Genomic DNA, 18,530 nt, shown 5'->3' with positions numbered 1-18,530 from the left:
ATCCAACGATTCTGGTTTAGATTACCATGGGGTTGCTACTTGAGTTTTGAGATATGACAACAAATCTGACACTGACATAAAACACCATCTCGAGCCACCAAAATCGGCTGTTATGCCGAACAACATCGATTGTGCAGCTCGATGTTTCCACCAAGAAATGATAATGTAATTTTTCGAGGATATAACTTACTTTGTCTTCTTTTTGTTGCGAGCAGCTCCTCTCTCTGCCTCCTCCTTTCGTTAGCTTGTTCTTCCTGTATTCTACGCCTTTCGTTTTCAGCCACCGCTTGTTTGAATTTACAATAGAACCCATGGAATATTCTAAAACATTCTTCCAATTTGAAAGAATTGACGTCTTCGCAAAAAAACTCCGATAACTCCCTTCTCACGTGTTCTAATTTTCCCAATTTTTTTTGTAGACCTGCTACCTCTATTTCTGCTATCTATAATAAAAAATCGTAGTTAATGGATGCAGTCAAACTTCAACAACAATGGCTTCAACATATCCAATAATTCAATCTACATCTTGGAATTTCACTAAAAGCATCCAAATACTATTAAGAATATTATAAGTGAAAATCTTGAAATCGCTGACAGTATACTTTTCATTAGGTCTTCTTCTGAAACTACTGGTAACTTTATAATAATAACATTTTATTATGAAAAATATATTTTAGAGGACATAAATTTGGTTTAACGAGAACGGTTTGATAGAAGAATGACTTCTTAATGAGTTATTAATCTACTTCTAACTCCACGGATTATTTTGGATAGATCGGAAGATCATCTAAATCTAAAGACCATCTAAATTGTTGTAGGTCAACTCTGGATCGCCTATGAATCGAATTGTATTGATTCGAGATCCAAATGTACGCGGAATACTCCCAAGATGGACGAATCTGGACCTTGTAGAGGAATATATAATGTTATGGTCTCCAAGTTTTCGTGTACTTCAACATCCAACAAGCGAATTTGCAGTTATAGTGAACTTTGCTGCATTAAACTCAATCACATTGGTTTCACTCCGTTCCAAAATGTTTTCAAGATCGGTATTGATGGTGGCGATCTGCTGCTTCCTATGGATTTGTGTGTAAACCGAGTCTCTAGGGAATAATCACCTTTCTGAGGTGTGTCCATTCATAGTGATCGGTTTTTGAGGAAGCTACTACATGCGCTGGTGACATAGGTCAGGAGATCCACGGTTGATTTACGTTTACGTAAGTCGTATTGATGGTGGATGATAAGATTTGCTGGTTAATGACTTTCTCCATGATCTTGGCGATGACTGAGACTGAAGTAATCGGACTATAGTTATCGGGAACTTTACTTTTTAGGATAAAGTAAATTAGTAGTTTTTGATTGAGGTTTCTCAATTTTTTTTCTCGGAGTTATAAACATGAATATATTTCAACAATTTGTGTACTTTTTTTGGCACTTTTTTATGAAAAATAATAATTTAAAAAATGTAAAATCATTCAGCTTTTTATCACAAAAAAATATATTCGAAATACTTGATTTTCTCACCTGCAGAAAGTCGGTCATTTGTGCTTTGATTTCGGGTTCGGTTGTTGGAGTTTCTATCTGTTTCCTTATTTTCTTTATCCTTATATCTAAGGCATTAATTTCGTTGTGTAACTGTTCTACAGTCGTTCTAGAAATGATTAATAAACAATTTATTGTACGAATAAATTAATAAGGAACCTGCACCGGATTGCGACTAATTTATGAATGAATAACTTACTTTGCTGCATCTTCCAATACATTAATATTGTCAGTAAAAGAAACGAGATGCTTATTCCTTTTTTCGGCTTGCTAAAAATAATCGAAATTTTAATTTTCTTCCCAATTACAATTCAACGATACTTACTAATGCTACAAAGTGAATGAGATTCATATTTGGTTTGTTAGCTCTGATGTCTGTAATTTTTTGTAAAGAAGATAATTTTACTCCAGCTGCATCCCCGGCGTATCCCCCCTTAAAAATTAAAATAGAATTAAACGATTTTTTATCACGCATTCACTTCTTTTTTGCCATACTGATTTGCCATTGTACTTTCCTAAAGATTTTTGGAAGTGGTAGAAGCAGCAAATACAATCGAAATAATAAAAGTAAAAGACAAATAAAATAGAACATTTTCGATGAAACAAAACTAGTAGAACAATGAGATAACAAAAGAAGTTAATAAAAGAAATAAAACGAATGAAACTAATAAAACAGAGCTATAAGAACAAACGATGGAAGCGAAGAAAAACGAAAGCTTGAAGAAAGAAATGAAATATACGGAAATCGATAATACTGAAAGTTGAAACTCTAGAAAGAGAAAAATTGAAGAATATGAACTACAAGTCAACAATAATGATGACGAAGAAGACGAATTAGGAAAATTCAACGGATATCAAATGCTGCTGAAGGAAGTTAGAGGATTGGAAAATAAGAACAGAGATGGTACTACGGAAAAGGTTAAACTGAGTGTGGAAACGAAATAATGAGAAACAGAGAGGAAAACCTACATAATTACGTTTGTTGTTTCAAAAAGGCGTATTGGAACTTTTACTTACCGCGTTCAAAAAATTTCCCGCAATGAGTATCATGTATAAAACTTCTTTTAAAGGTTTGTTTGTCATTAAGTCTGAAAATCGAATATCAGTTTACGTGCAATGTTAAAAATTTTGATTTCGTACCTTGCGCAGCTATTATCATTGAATTAATACTCGGTTCTAAATATCCCATATTGGAAGCGAATTCTTCTTTCAATAACATACTTTCTATACGTAATTTATAGCTACAAAAAATTATTATAATTTATCGAAAAATATTTGAAATTTGAAAATTAAATATATAAATTCTTGAAACTAGAGAAAAAAGTTTTTCTTTGGGTTTGTAATTAAATGACAAGACTTATTCTTATCTAGGTGATACATTTAACAGATCTCTTCTGGTTGAAGATGCCCATTAAAGAGATTTATCTTGTCCAGAGTAATCATGAATAAGAATGACTATTTTGAAGACACGAATGAAAATATCTGACGTCAATACTGATTATCAAAGACTTAAATAACGTACACAAACGGAAAACGAATGATTTAGTTAACAATTTAACAGTCTCAAAATCTGAAAGCAAAACGATAAAATCAAATAATGCGGTACGTGCCAAAAATGTAAGACTTACGAAAAACTCACAAACCAACTCTAATAATGAGGCTAATAGTGGATTGTATTGATTCCCCATCGTACAATATAGAAGTTTTTGTTAACAAGTTATTATCGTCAATAAACACGACGTTCATATATAATTTAAAAAATATTTATCACTCGATTAAAGATATAACACTGGACAATATTTATATTCTGATTTTCTTTGAATGGTAAACTCTAAAAACAATTGGAAAGCACAGCCATGGGTTATCCTGCTAGTCCAGTTTTAGCAAGTTTAAAGCAACTACACTTTCCACTTCGTTAATATTTACGTTGATGATTCTATTTTAGATAATCCAGAACGACAACTAAATATCTAGCGTCAAAAATAACGAAAGATGTAAGCATTAACGATGAAATTAAAGAGACAACAGAAGCAGTAGAAAAAGAGATAAGGAAATACGTGAAAACACAATTTTTTAAGAGATTTGTCACATCAATACTCTTGGAGATAGAAACATGGACAAAACAAAAAAATTAGATATAGAGAATAGAGATCAAACATCTAGATATAGAAATTAAAACAGAAGATGGTTTGGACATGTTATAAGAATGGGAGAAGAAAAAATCGTTAGGATAGTAAACGAAACAAGTACATCAAAAGAAAAACAAAAAAGAGGACAAAGAGATACAAGAAATGAGCTAGTTAAGTTAGTGAATTGTGATTTACATTGTAGCTCGATTCCACACAAGCCTCACATTCGCAAAAGTAGGAAAGCTCAGGATTAATTTTAGTAAATAAGTACTTTTTACGGTTTTAATGATTGAATTTTTAGGAATTATGGTGTGATTTGTGAATATTTATCCGCAGTAAACTAGATTATAAACACCCCACAAAAATTATCGCATTACTCATTATTTTTTAAATATTTTAATTTTTTCGAATTTTATTATTATTACGAATTAAACCACCAATAGATACGCCTTTTGCAACATTTATTTTATATCAGTTTTATCTACAGAGGACAAAAAGTTTGATTTACTAAAAAAATGAACGGTGCTTAAACTAAGACCAGCCAATGAATTTCTAATAGCGTGTGTTGTCGCCGCTCGCTCTAATTACAGCTTCCATTTGTTTTTTAAGGTTTCTAAAACAGGTTCTGGACGTATCCTTGCGGCGTGTTTTCCCAGCAGTTGAAAAGAACATTTTGAAGATCATCTAGTATTCTTATTAGTGCCGAATGTTGCTGAATTTGCCATGCTAGATGGTCCCAGACATGCTCTATTGGGTTAAGGTCCGGGCTACGTGCAGGGTGGGTACCTCGACCTCTTCTAAGTACTGCCGAACCACTCTAGCAGCGTGTGGATGAGCATTATCGTGCATTAGCACAGAGTTGTCACCAATATGAGGCATATGCGGTTCTAGGATATTGGTTATGTACCTGTCTGCATTTAGTCTTCCATCATTCACTAGTACTAACTCCGTGCGACCCACGAAAGAAATTCCTCCCCAAACCATGATAGAGCCCCCACCAAAAGCTTTCAGTTTGACAAAAATTAACCTGATCGTGCCGTTCACCACGTCGTCAATATACTGGTACACGCCTATCTGATGTAACAGACAAAATATTGGACCAATCTTGCTACTCGATATTCTCTGATAAGACGTGGACCTCTAGCTGGCACTCTCTCGGGCTAATTCGAACTGTTTGTAGGCTTATTCGGACATTACGAGCAGCCAACAGATCCGTTTGCAGCCTTCGAGCGGTGGTATGCCGTTAACCTCAAATAACGATCATCTAATACCGAAGTTACCCTTCAGCGGTCTTGTCCAGGTCTTCTGGTTAGCTGCCGTGTTTCTTGGTAGCGAATAACAACTCTGGATATGGTGCTTTGTTGAACTTCAATTACCCCGGCGACGTATCTTTATCTGCTGCTTCATCATTCGTCACATGTCTTGTTAAACGTTGAGGCACATACATTATTAACAAAATAAATTCAAATTTTCACTACACTACACTACACTACACTACACTACAATAATACAATTTGCTCAGAAAGTTTTCGATCTCAATTCTCCAAGACAGAAATGATTTACTCGAGCATTTTTGCTTCGAAAAAAATTTGTAAGAAATTTTTTTGCCCCTGATGAGAAACCAGAAATATCTATTAAGTTGATACATATACAGATTGTCCCAAAAAAATAAAATTAAGTATTAAAAACTATATATATTATTGATAAATTAAAAACCTACAGGTTCGTAGTGAAATGGAATTAAACGTATTAAAATACTTACTTAGGTAGATTAGTGAGTTGGATCAGAAATTTTTCCGCGTTTCCTAATTTATTGAAATCTCCGTTGAATGATTTCAACATATCTAATTCATCAACTTCCGGTAAAACTTTAAGTAATCCCTTCAGTTTTTCAGTACCTATTTCAGCGTGTTCACCGTTTCGAATTAATTGTATTATATCTTCATTGGTACTGGAAAATAAAAAAAAAGTGGCACAAAAAACGTCCAGATTTCATTCTTATCTATGATATATTCAATAATATTAAATGGAGCCGCTAATCTAGGAAGGATAAAGCTCGGCAACACTCTTAATATTCTTAAGAATTGAAGGTATTCGATGTTTTTTCGAGCGTTTCAAAAAATGTCTGCCCAAAAAACTATCAAGTTGTAGAAGTTTCGGTTTACCTTGTAGAAAAACTGAAATTTTCATTAACATGCGCTCAGAAATAAATATATTTGTCAATTCCGTAGCTTAATACAATCTTCTTGTAGTCGATGTCTGCTTGTAAAACATCATTCCAAGCGGTTTTACAAAATTTTACCCCGGATTTTGAAAATTGGACAGTTTCATCTTATACAAATGAGATTTGAATCTAGTGGCACGCCAAAACGATAAGGCCCGTTTATAGTATCGATTGGTTAGTTGTTGCACGTGTAGACATTGGCCTTAGTTGACCAGTTGGTCTTAGTAACCATATGAAAACAGATAAAGACCAAGATGGCGGGATGGTAGACTTGCGTATCATTTCCTAGACCTTTTGATATATTAATGCATCTAAATGTTAGGTTAGGTTATATTTTGGGTCTCTTTTGTTTTAAAATTAGTTTTTTTTTAAATAATTTTTGGAGGAAAGATAAAATTCGACATAAAAACAGAATGGTATTCGAAATCAACTTGGTCATCAAGATATTTGAACTTCAATTCATGTCACAAAAAAGATTAGCGATCTGTCCAGCTATCTGATCCTGAATTTAGATGTTTAGCAGTTCAAAAAGCAAAAATTGCATTGTAAGAAGATAATTATCCGGAAAAAACAAAAAAAATTAATTCAAGAAAAGGGTAAACGGACACTACAATCAATTTAAAAACAGAACAGGAACGAAACATTAAAAGATAAAACATTTTTCCTTATGTACAAGGACTTTCCCAACAATTATCGAATTATTTCAATAAATATGATATTAGTATAAGTTATAGAGGACATAATACGTCAAATATTTCACTAAATTGAAATCTAAAACATTAAAAAACAAAAGGAGTACTAATTGTGAGGCTGTCTACATAGGGCAAACATCTCAGTATTTAGAAAATAGACTAAAAGATCATCAATTCGTTAAAAAACAAAACTGACTAACTATGAGTATTTTAATTCACATAGAGGATAATCTCAAATAATATTTCCGAAATTAACTATATTTGATTGATAATAAAATGAATCACATGAAATATCATGCTATTACATAATTTCTCGAAATTTGTTAATACCTTGCAATTTCATAAAGCTTAAAAATATATACGAAACTCAATGAATAGGGCAGACATCACAATATTTAGAAAATAGACTAAAAGGTCATCAATACGATAAAAAAAATAAAACTGCATTACCACGAACCATGAAATATCAAAAAAACATAAAATCAATTATAAAGATTCAAAAATTATTGGAACGGAATCTAATACACGAAAAAGATAATTTTTAGAAATGGTTTACGTTCATAAAAACTAAAGAACTATAAATGATGAAAAAAAAAAACAATTTATAATTTTATTGAGGAAAAATTAATTGTTCTTTTCAGAACAAACTTCTATTTCGATATTCATGATGAAGGTGATCTTTGATTAATATAAATACGCAAATTGTCAGTGTCATATTTTGATAAACACTGAAGTTAAGTCGAAACGTCAAATTTTATCGTTCCTCCAAAAGTTTTTAAACGGAAGAGACCTAAAATCGAGAACATTTAGATGCATTTCAATATTTTATCACTACCACTTTCTGAATGGATAAATCTTTTGATTCATGCTGACGAAATTGAACGCGAGTTATTTATTTGGTTAATTCATACAAATAGTTAACGAAATTTTATATACCTTCTGAATTGTTTTAAGAAGATATTCACGTTCAAGCTCCTTTTTCCATCTAGAAGCGTAATCTGGAAAAATATTCAAATTATCGTAATTAAATAACCAAACTTCATTTGAGAACCAAAAAATATTGTCAGACGTTTACTAAAATTGCTAACTTCAATGGGGTACTGATATATGGGAAGCGATAAAGTGGTTTTTCAAAATATACACAGGATGATTGATTAAAATGATAAAGTTCAGTGCCTCCTTCGTCCTTTGAGATATCAAAGAAACACCTCATATTTCATTTCTTCTTCTTCTTTAACGTAGGTCTTAGGCATGTAGTTTTCAACTTGTCATCCTTGAGATGTTGATGTCCATGAATCCATCCATATTTTTGGAGGTGTTCCTAAAAGTCGTCGTCGTCCCTGATCTACTATCCCGTGCGATGTTTGCTAATTTTTCTATGGTTATCCTGTCCACGTGTTCGTTCCAAGCTCTTCTACGTTTACGTCCCCATCTGACTATGTCTACCACCTCAATTCGTGTCTTATATATTTTATTTAATATTTGAAATTAGTCTTACTCCCCCAATTACAATATTATAGGGGTTGTGATATGTTCTACGGGGTATTTAGATTAGTAGTTATAATTGATTTTCCGCAAAAAGTTTAATACCCTGTACAATGTAAGAAAAATTTAAGAACAAAAAAACATTTGAATAGTCGTGAAAGTTCTAGTAAATTATTTGAAACAGAGTGAATCATAATACTGATACAATATTTTCTCGTGTTTTTTTTCAAATGAATCACCTTGTATTATTATGTATCGATAAGCACTACCAACAAATTTATTTTTTTATCAAACATTCCCCATATCTTATATATAAGTATTAGTTTTTTTGCAGAAGGTGTTTCATTTTAAATAATGTGGCAAAACATTTTGGAACACCCCCAAAGATTCCAAATAATTTCGGAACGTGAAGACTAATGAAGGACAAAGGAGGCATCTAGAGAATACCAGCGTTGACTTGGATTAGGCTATTAAAACAACAAAGTAAAAGTATGATCCGATACAAATATATGTCCCCTGAAACTTATTCGACGTCCAATATTTTATAGTTTGTATCTAATAGTGTAATAGAGTTAATTAATCCAAAACAATCCTTTTCACAGCGGCGCATCATCATCAATTACTCATTTATTATTATGAATTCTAACCTCATTAAGTTATCGTTGCTATAAATTGTCTGTGTTTACAATTTCTGTCAGTTTTATAGATTCAACTTCAATTCCATTAAGGTATCGTATTCAATTATTCATTATTTAATTATTATTAATGTATATTTAACTAATTTTATAATTATTACTGTATATTATAAGAACTAATATATAAAGAAGCTTGTAAAACTAATACTTCGTTCATTCAATTTGATATTCGTCTAGTACGTCAGATTAGTGTAACCACTTGTAACTTTAAATTATTAAATCCTCAGTTTGTTAAATAAATTGCTTTTAAAAAGCAAGTTGGTGAATTGAGTTATTTAATTATGTAAGCATTTTTATATTTTAATTCGAATTTCGCGCTCTAGAAAGGGAATTTGGAGAGGTTAGGCTGGTAATACCGACCGAGACTTGCGTCAGACACAATAAAAATAAAGATCATTTTGAAAAAGTTTTTTTGAATTTATTCTGGCCATCCAAGAAAGAAGTTTACAATTATAGCTACAAATAATTATTAGCATAGCTTTAACCACTCTTTTATGTAGAATTTTATTGAAGAAACATATCAATTTAGTCGACTGGACTTTTGTCATTTCTCAATTCGTTAAAGATTTAAAGTTTTTCATGTGTGAACTGCCTTCTCCACATTTTCTAGCTCATTTTTAGTTTTTTCTGCTTGAGCTTAACACGTTTTGATGCTTGCAAGTTTTTCCGTGACATCTTAGATGTGAGAATCGATGGTAAATGAACATTTAGGTTCATTGGGATTAATTTATCTCATCTTTTTACATCAGTTTCATCTTAGTCATATGATAATGAACTACGAAAAATACATATAAAATGCTAATTACTAAGTTATTTTTTGGTCTGATCAATTGATTCGAATATTAACTAATATTTGCACGTGTTTTCGACGATCGACCTCCTAACCTAGTTATTTATACCAATATCTAAATATTGTTGACTTTGCTCATTAGACACGTCTAAATTGATGTTGATATTGAACAACTCGTATATTCAAACTATTATATAACTCACGTTTGAATAATCCATCTCATAGTTACCGCGTATCGATTAGAGAATATAAATTGACGACGTTGTACGAGGTCTGGCTATTAAATAAAGAGACTGGTTACGAAAAAGGGTTTTATCATAAAAATTATTCTACAATCGAATGCTCCCCTTCAATATACTCCATTCCCCTCGCCACACACCTTTTCATACGTTTTTTCCATTGATCGAAGCAGTGCCGGAAGTCTTCTTTGGAGAAGCTCTGGTTTACCGCTTCCATCGAGGCAAATCGGGTCCCTTTCAAAGCAGTTTTTATCTTCGGAAACAAAAAAAAGTCGCACGGTGCCGAATCTGGTGAGTACAACCCAAATATTGCTTCACGGATGGCGCGTTGTCCTGGTGCAAAATCGGGTCATTTTTTACCAATTCTTTCTCGCAGTGTTGCCAAAACTGGAAACGTATGGAAAGATACGTTTTTTTTCCATTGATCGAAACAGTGCTGGAAGTCTTCTTTGGAGAAGCTCTTCTTTACCACCTCTATCGACTCAAATCGGGTTCAAGTCAAAGCGGATCTTTTTCTAACCTTTCAAAGAAATCTGAGCAGACCCGTTGACGCAAGAGCAGTTTCTTTATCGGCGTTTACAGTCTCGGCAATCATCCGGATCTTCATTCGAGGATCTGCACGCACAATTTTGTTGATTTTGGTTACTGTTTCCGAAGTTGAAACAGTTACAGGTCGACCTGGGCATTGGTCATCTTCAGTGCTCTCTGGGCACTCACTAAAACGCTTACACCACTCAAAAACACGCGAACGAGATAGAGAAGTGTTCCCAGAGGCCTCTTCCAACAATTTATACCACTCAATGGGAGTTTTTTTTTCATTTTAACGAGAAATTTGATTTTGATACGTTGCTCCACGAGAAAAAAACACGTTCCCATCAAAACGCCACTGCACAAATACTATAATAGTGACGGAAACGTGTTTTTTTGGGATGTGCATAGACAAGATATCCGTCTAGGGCCTTTTCTAGGCACACAGTCTCATTATTTAATAGTTAGACCTCGTAGAGTATATTTTGTTCCTACCAAAATATGCATTTTTATTATAGAAAATTTTCCGCGATCATCGATCTAAGGAGATTCTAAAGGAAAACAATTATTTATTCATAACACTTTTCTAAAAACGTGATTAGTATATTTAGGAAGCGTTGGTATTAATAATTTATTATATAAGGTGGTCCAACTATAATGCACGATGTTAATTGTGAGTCGTACCTTAACGTCAAGTTTTTTAACCAACTAAATTTGACATTTCTTTGTTTCTGTGTTTGACAAATTTAACCATTGAGAGGTACACAATTTAGCAGCGCGTTTAGATTGTTGAAGCCTTTTACGAAAATCAAAATGCACTTTGTGATTTTTTTGGTTAACATAATTGACCAAATGTGTACAAAATCGGGGGAATTAGTGCGCAGATAATGTGAAAACACCTGTGCATGCTCGCCCCGTTCGTTCTGCGGAAAACATTGCTGTTGTTCGCGATAGTGGCCGTCAATTTCGACTCGTCGTCGTGCCCAACAATTAAACATCTCACGAACATCACTGGTGCGATTTTTGAATAGAGATTTGAATTTACACGCTTACAAGGTTCAATTGATTCAAGACCTGAAGCCTGCTGACCATTTTAAGCGTCGTCAATACGCCGATGCACACTTTCACCTCAGTGGATTCGTTAACAAGCAGAATTGCCGCATTTGGGCAAATGAGAATCCACGAGTTATTGTTGAAAAGTCGATGCATCCACAAAGAGTGACTATTTGGTGCGGTGCGGTCATCGAGCCATACTTCTTCGAAAATGAGGTCGGCCAAGCAGTAACCGCGAATGTTGTTCGCTATCGCGAGATGATAACGGACTTCTTGTGGCCAGAAACTGAGGATATGGACCTGGACGATATGTGGTTCCAACAGCCAACGAAACAATGGTTATTTTGCGCGAGAAATTCAATGGTTAGGTTATCTCACGTCGTGACGATGTTAATTGGCCGCCTCGATCATGCGATTTGACACCGTTGGACTTCTTCCTTTGGGGATATTTGAAAGAAAAAGTGTACTTCAATAAGCCAAGAACAATTCAAGAGCTAAAGGATGAGATAATTCGGCACATTAACGACATTGAACCTCAATTATGTCTTAGAGTCATTAAAAATATGGATCATCGGATAGAGGTATGCCACCGAAGCCGTGGCGGGCATTTGGTCGATATTTTGTTTCACACATAATTGTCATAGATCCTTCTATCATTATAAAAAATATTAAGATAATTCTATGAAAACTTTTTGTTTTATTTACAATTTAACATGGTGCATTTTGGTTGGTTCACTCTTTATACAAATAAATTCGGGTTCAAAACGTCATACAACGTTGTCCGATGCCTAATTGCCATTTTTTCCTATAGCTGCAGTTCAGATTTCGTACACTCATCGATTTGCTTAGTCCATGCATCCATGATAATCCTCCCTTTCTGTTCTTCCGTGGGATTCACTTAATTATTTATTTTTTTGGTAATCTCTCCTTCCCCATTCTCCGCTTTTCCTCATTATATTCTTTAATTGTTTCTTGAAGGTTCATTTGTTCTTTGATTGTGTCGTTTCTAACCTCGACGTTCTATTTGCTCTTCTAAAACTACAAAATCCTCAATTTTCATTGTTTTCCTATGTCATTAATCCATTTAGTTATTTTATTATTGTTTTTTTCAATTGCTACTTATTCTGCATTTCATTTCACTATCATCTGTCCCATTTTTGTCAAAAATATCTCTTGGATATTTATAATTCTCAAATCTCGTTATAATTTCGTTGTTTTCTGTACTGCGTTTTTTCTACGTTCATCCGCAGTCCCAATTTTCCGTATTCTTCCTTGCCATGTATTCTGAGTCATCTCTGATCATCTGGATCCCACGATACGATATCTCTTTCAAGTTTGGTAATCAGGAGACAACTTTATCACTCTTATTACTGTTCTCGGGTTTAAATTTTTCGATTTACACTTTTTGGGAGGTTCAGACATGGTATTTTCGACTAAAGCACGACGACCACGACGAACTTGTGCATTTTGTGATAGATCTCAATCAAAATAAAAGAAATCTTCGTAACCTAGACTGAATGTCTTTGGTATTCGGATCCAAATTAGAGAGAGAAAACTTTCCACTTATTTGGAATCTGAATATTCAACACTTCTTGTACAAGATGTGGAATTCAAAATTTTTATCAACACTTTTGGTAGTAGTAGAACGAGAACTGATCCAGAAAGATTAAATTTTTAATATTCCTTACCTCTGAATTGTCTTTTCTCATTCGTCTTTCCAAGTTATCTGTTGAATCTCTGTGTCCCAATTTAGGAGACGAATGAGCCGACGGAGGTGCTTGTTGACAGAATAGACCTTCCATTTCCGACCAGTCCATATCTGCCAAAGGCGAATGTTGATGGGAATAAGCCACTTCCGTCCAAATATTATTTTTTCCTACTACCTGTAAGCGTTGAAACGAAATTTTGATATTCAATTCAGTCGAAGATAAAACTTACTTTGTTGTTTGGTATTTTATTCCAATTTATCGTTTTCATTTTGGTTTTTGGAGCTGGTATTTCTTGTTGGGGTAATTTTTCTATCACAGTATCGGTTTCAATTTGTGAAGCGGCAGGAATTTTGGTTTTGTGTTGAGGAGGTGGCGGTATCGGAGCTGGAGGAGGTATGCAAGGAGGTGAAGGTATTAGTGGCGGTGGAGGGGGAGGTGGTGCTTGCGATGACCCTGAAAACAATATTAAAATCAAAAATGATTATTTCGATGAACCGTTTCATACCTATTGTAGGTGGTGGCTGAGGTGGCGTCGGACTAAGTGGTGTATTCAACGATTGTTTTCTACCGGGACTATCTATTCGATGCTGACAGTGACAAAATAATTTCGATTGAGTACTAGGAGTTCTTAACAGTCTAGTGGAGTCTTCACGACTCTCCAAAAGCGTGGCTCGATGAACCAGACGTTCAGCCGTGTCCCAAATAATATCGCTGATTGGTTCTTTGGGATCGATCCGTAACAAATGCTGGAGTATACTGAGGAAAGGAATTTCTTGAGGCGTTTCGGCCACCTGTAAAATAATAATGTTAGTTACCTATAACTAAATAACATGAAAATAGTTGGATACTCGTACCAGAATGGTAAATATACTATAGAAAAAAATTTGGCATAAGTGCGAGCTGATGTGGTGACATTACAGCAGTGGAAGAACTAAGAGGGTGCAAAAGAAACAATCACAGTTGCTGAAGGTTAGATCAACGAAAATATAAATATAAATAACAAAAGGAATCCTTGAAAACCTGCAATATCGATTTTTTTTTGGAAAAACCACCACGACGTCAAATTTTCCGATTTTTGTGTTGCATATTTTCTCCTATTATGTATCTACTTTATCTAATTTTTGAAAATAGTAATCTTGAAAGTAGAAAATCATTATTGAGCATTACCTGTTTGAGTATTGCATAAAAAACATCTAAGGGTGAATTGAGATCAACTCCAAGAGGACCTTGGAGATTTTGAGCATCATCGCTCTCTCGTTGTTCGTCGAAAACGTCCAATTGAACGGCCAATTCCGGTTCGGCCTCGGCGCATTTCCTTGAATTTAAAAAATAATAAAAAGTCGCTATGATGAAATTTAATTTTGACAGATATATAGGATGTCCCACGACGAGTTAAAACTATCTGTATATATAGCAAAATACTCATAATAGAATCATGAAAATTTTTACGTTTGGGTTTTCGGATACGATCTTTTTAACTAAAATATTTTCAAAGTTGACCAACTTCCAGTTCCACCGGAAGTCGATTATAGCTTTGTTATTTTAAATGGAACACCCTGTATATTAACACATTTTTGAAATTTACGTAAAATTTTAATATACTTTTGCCTGAGAAGTTTTTTCGAAAAATACATACTTTTTGAGTTATTAATTTTTTTTATAAAAAATTTGACCCTTGTAATTAATTTTTTTAGGAGAATACCCTTAAAGATATGGAAATAGTTTCTATTCGGTTGCTTCAAGCAAGATCAGACGTATTTGAATCTATTTTGAAAAATTTTTTATTATATACAGGGCGTGTATAAAAAGTGTTCAAAGTTCAACAAACAAAATTTAGACCACACCTACGTATGTGGATAACGGCAAGGTTTAGGTATAGGAAAGTATACATGAATTTGCCTTATCTTTTACCCCTGATTGCATTAAAATAGAAAAAACCGGGTGGTCCTATTTAAAAAAATAAAGAAATTTGATAATTAAGAAGTTGAACTTTGAACACTTTTTATACACACCCTGTATAAAATAGAGAATTTTCCAGAATAGATTTAAATACGTCTGATCTTGCTTGAAGCAACCGAATAGAAACCATTTTCGTATCTTTAAGGGTATTCTCCTAAAAAAATAATTTGCAAGGGTCTATAATGGTCAAATTTTTTACAAAAAAATTAATAACTCGAAAAGAATCCAATTTTCGAAAAAAGTTCTTAGACAAAATTATATTGAAATTTCACGTAGATTTCAAAAATGTATTAATATACAGGGTGTTCCATTTAAAATAACAAAGTTACAGTCGATTACCGGCAGAAATTTTCATGATTTTACTGTAAGTATACACAAATTTCAACTCGTCGCGGGACAACCTGTATAGTATGGATTATACGAAATGTAATAGGTCAAGTTTCACAATTGAATGTTTACTATGCCATTACTTCAGCCGATTTGCGATTTTATGTTCTCACAATCACAGTTATGTGAACGTTCAAAGTCATTTTCATTGACAATTTATCGTTAAGTAAATGTTTGTCCAAGGCATTTTGAAGTAATAGACATCCGACTATTTAAATTTAAAAATCATAGAATGCCGTAATTCGGATTAAATCCAATAGATCATAATTAGCAAATTGGAATCAGAGCTTACTATTTAATAGTAATTAAAAATGCAATGTTCAAGGGAAACGGTCCAAATATTGACTAAACAAGAAAACACAGACACGTAAAATGCAATTTGAAATATTTCCTGGTTGGTTTACATACCTGAGATTATTCAGCACCGGAAGTAGATGACATCCTGTGGAAAGAAAAGTCGTGAATATCAAAATAATAAATTGTAATTTGCGCGGAAGGAAATGCAATTGAAAATATAATTTATTCAATAATTTTCAACATAATATACGATCACAATATTTATTTTATGCATTTTTATAGCTATTTCGTGGATTATTTTTTCTATTATTTTGAGTTCTGTTAAAATAACGATAACATTTACATTGAAATTCGTATGAATATTTTCAGACAATCTCTTAAATGACGACCATTTAATTAACATCCATCAAAGCAGGATTATAGATTCTTGACCATATTGTATTTTTTTTTCCAGGATGTGACGTGGATAAATTATAAAAAATCGACTTATTACGAATTCTAGTAATGTATGTTACTTCACCAATCTCCTAAAAATGAACCTGGCTATTAGCATAGAATGTACCAAGCTAACATTAAATATTTGCATTAATTTTAATTCGCATTCATTTCAATAACTATTTCATTGAATAATAAGCGATTAAAGTCTAATTTTAAAAATATAAATTTTGCCTGTCGGTTTGGTTGATGCAACCCCATTGAATTATTTCGAAAAATAACTTGACGATAGATTTTAATTTGAAATATCCCGCCAAAAGCAGAAAGGAAACTGTGGTTCCTATGTACGTTTAATACTGCTAAAGAACCAAGAGATGGCGTTGAAACGAGAACTCGAGTTGGATACTTAAAGGAGGTGGTTCTGGGTGAATCCATCGCTTTGCTTCGATATGGGCTGAGTATAATTGAAAAAATGAAATAATTTACAAATGAGATACAATAATTTGACGAATACAATACTCAGTAAACTTTCACATTCGTTGTCTTTGATTTTATGTCTTAGAAATTTTGCCTTTTTCGTATCGCCGCTGCTGAATCTTATATATAAAAATCTTGACGATATATTTGAAAAGCAGAAAGGAAACTGTTGTTTTTATGTATGTTTAGTACTGCCAATGTACCAAGAGATGGCATTGAAACGAGAACTCGAGTTGGATACTTAAAGGAGGTGGTTCTGGGTTGAATCCATCGCTTTGTTTCGATATGGGCTGAGTAAAATTGCACTTTTAGTACGTATTCAGTGGTGCAATGAAAAGATGAGATAATTTACCAAAGGAATACAATAATTTGACGAATACAAAACTCAGTAGACTTTGATTTTCGTTGCCTTTGATATCAAGCCTTAGAAATTTTTCCTCTTTCGCATTGCCGCTGTTGAAACTTATATATAAAAATCGGTTTGTTTGATGCAACCCCACTGAATTATTTCGAAAAATAACTTGATGATAGATTTATATTTGAAATATACCGCCAAAAGCAGAAAGGAAACTGTGGTTCCTATGTACGATTAATACTGCTAAAGAACCAAGAGGTGGCGTTGAAACGAGAACTCGAGTTGGATACTTAAAGGAGGTGGTTCTGGGTGAATCCATCGCTTTGCTTCGATATGGGCTGAGTATAATTGAAAAAATGAAATAATTTACAAATGAGATACAATAATTTGACGAATACAATACTCAGTAAACTTTCACATTCGTTGTCTTTGATTTTATGTCTTAGAAATTTTGCCTTTTTCGTATCGCCGCTGCTGAATCTTATATATAAAAATCTTGACGATATATTTGAAAAGCAGAAAGGAAACTGTTGTTTTTATGTATGTTTAGTACTGCCAATATACCAAGAGATGGCATTGAAACGAGAACTCGAGTTGGATACTTAAAGGAGGTGGTTCTGGGTTGAATCCATCGCTTTGTTTCGATATGGCCTGAGTATAATTGAAAAAATGAAATAATTTACAAATAGGATACAATAATTTGACGAATACAAAACTCAGTAGACTTTGATTTTCGTTGTCTTTGATATTATTAGAAATTTTTTATTCGAATTGTGTTATTTTTGAAGGTTTATCTTTTTATAATTAAAAATGGAAACTAACGTCTTGAAAAAACTAAAAAATGTTTTTAGTTTAAGCGTTCAATTAATATGTAAATGAAATTTTTTGAAAATTATAATTATTTTATAAGGACTTTCTGTTTAAGTTAAGTTTCAGACCTTTTAAATAGCGCTTACCATTTTACAATACGAGTAATATTTTTTCAAGAGTAAGTAATTTTGAATTGTAAAATTTATTTTGAAACCAAACCGAATCCATCCACAATATATAAATGTGTCGTACGCCTATGGTAAATTTAACTAAACAAGTAAATGACATACATTATGACACGGCTTTGGCTAAATGAACTTTTCCTTTTTATTGATTACTTTCGTTTGTATGTCAAGTTAAAATCGTTTTCAAGAAGCAAAAACGTTCGCTCATTATATTATGCAATTGAAATCGAGATTCCGATAACATATTTGGTAAGAGAAGATGCTCTCTCGTTTTATTAATTTATAGTCGAATTATTATATCATACAAATTTCACAAGGTCAAACACCTTTTTTCGATTTTTCAAGTTCTACAATTTATCGATCCTCTTTTTTTGTATCGAGTCGAATAAACTAACTAAGCCAGTGCCTCCTTATTTCTTTAATATATAAATTTAAAAATTTGAAGAATTACATCCATCATTAATTTTCACCTTCTAAAATTATTCAGAATCTTTAAGGGTGTTTTTGATGCAACACACTATACAGGATGTTCCAACGAA

The 18,530-nt window shown here is 33.1% G+C and overlaps 1 protein-coding gene across 5 annotated transcripts in view; it reads right to left on the bottom strand.

Annotated features, from left to right (window-relative positions):
• LOC130902083 (formin-like protein) overlaps positions 1 to 18,530 on the bottom strand; it is a 68,290-nt gene that overhangs the window by 6,505 nt on the left and 43,255 nt on the right. For all 5 annotated transcript variants that reach the window (XM_057813898.1, XM_057813899.1, XM_057813897.1 and 2 more), the window contains 13 exons: positions 15,841 to 15,874; positions 14,254 to 14,401; positions 13,592 to 13,877; positions 13,316 to 13,539; positions 13,066 to 13,260; positions 7,524 to 7,585; positions 5,434 to 5,622; positions 2,683 to 2,783; positions 2,560 to 2,630; positions 1,868 to 1,975; positions 1,742 to 1,812; positions 1,525 to 1,651; positions 191 to 443 (listed from right to left, as the gene is read on the bottom strand). In XM_057813898.1, coding sequence (XP_057669881.1) covers positions 191 to 443; positions 1,525 to 1,651; positions 1,742 to 1,812; positions 1,868 to 1,975; positions 2,560 to 2,630; positions 2,683 to 2,783; positions 5,434 to 5,622; positions 7,524 to 7,585; positions 13,066 to 13,260; positions 13,316 to 13,539; positions 13,592 to 13,877; positions 14,254 to 14,401; positions 15,841 to 15,874 — 1,869 coding nt within the window. The remainder of the gene's footprint in view (positions 1 to 190; positions 444 to 1,524; positions 1,652 to 1,741; positions 1,813 to 1,867; positions 1,976 to 2,559; positions 2,631 to 2,682; positions 2,784 to 5,433; positions 5,623 to 7,523; positions 7,586 to 13,065; positions 13,261 to 13,315; positions 13,540 to 13,591; positions 13,878 to 14,253; positions 14,402 to 15,840; positions 15,875 to 18,530) is intronic.

Source organism: Diorhabda carinulata, chromosome X, assembly GCF_026250575.1.
Source record: "Diorhabda carinulata isolate Delta chromosome X, icDioCari1.1, whole genome shotgun sequence".
In the NCBI taxonomy this organism is placed as follows: Eukaryota; Metazoa; Arthropoda; class Insecta; order Coleoptera; family Chrysomelidae; genus Diorhabda; species Diorhabda carinulata.
The sequence above is the reverse complement of the archived record's forward strand: the minus strand, read 5'-3'. Positions and strand labels throughout refer to the sequence as shown.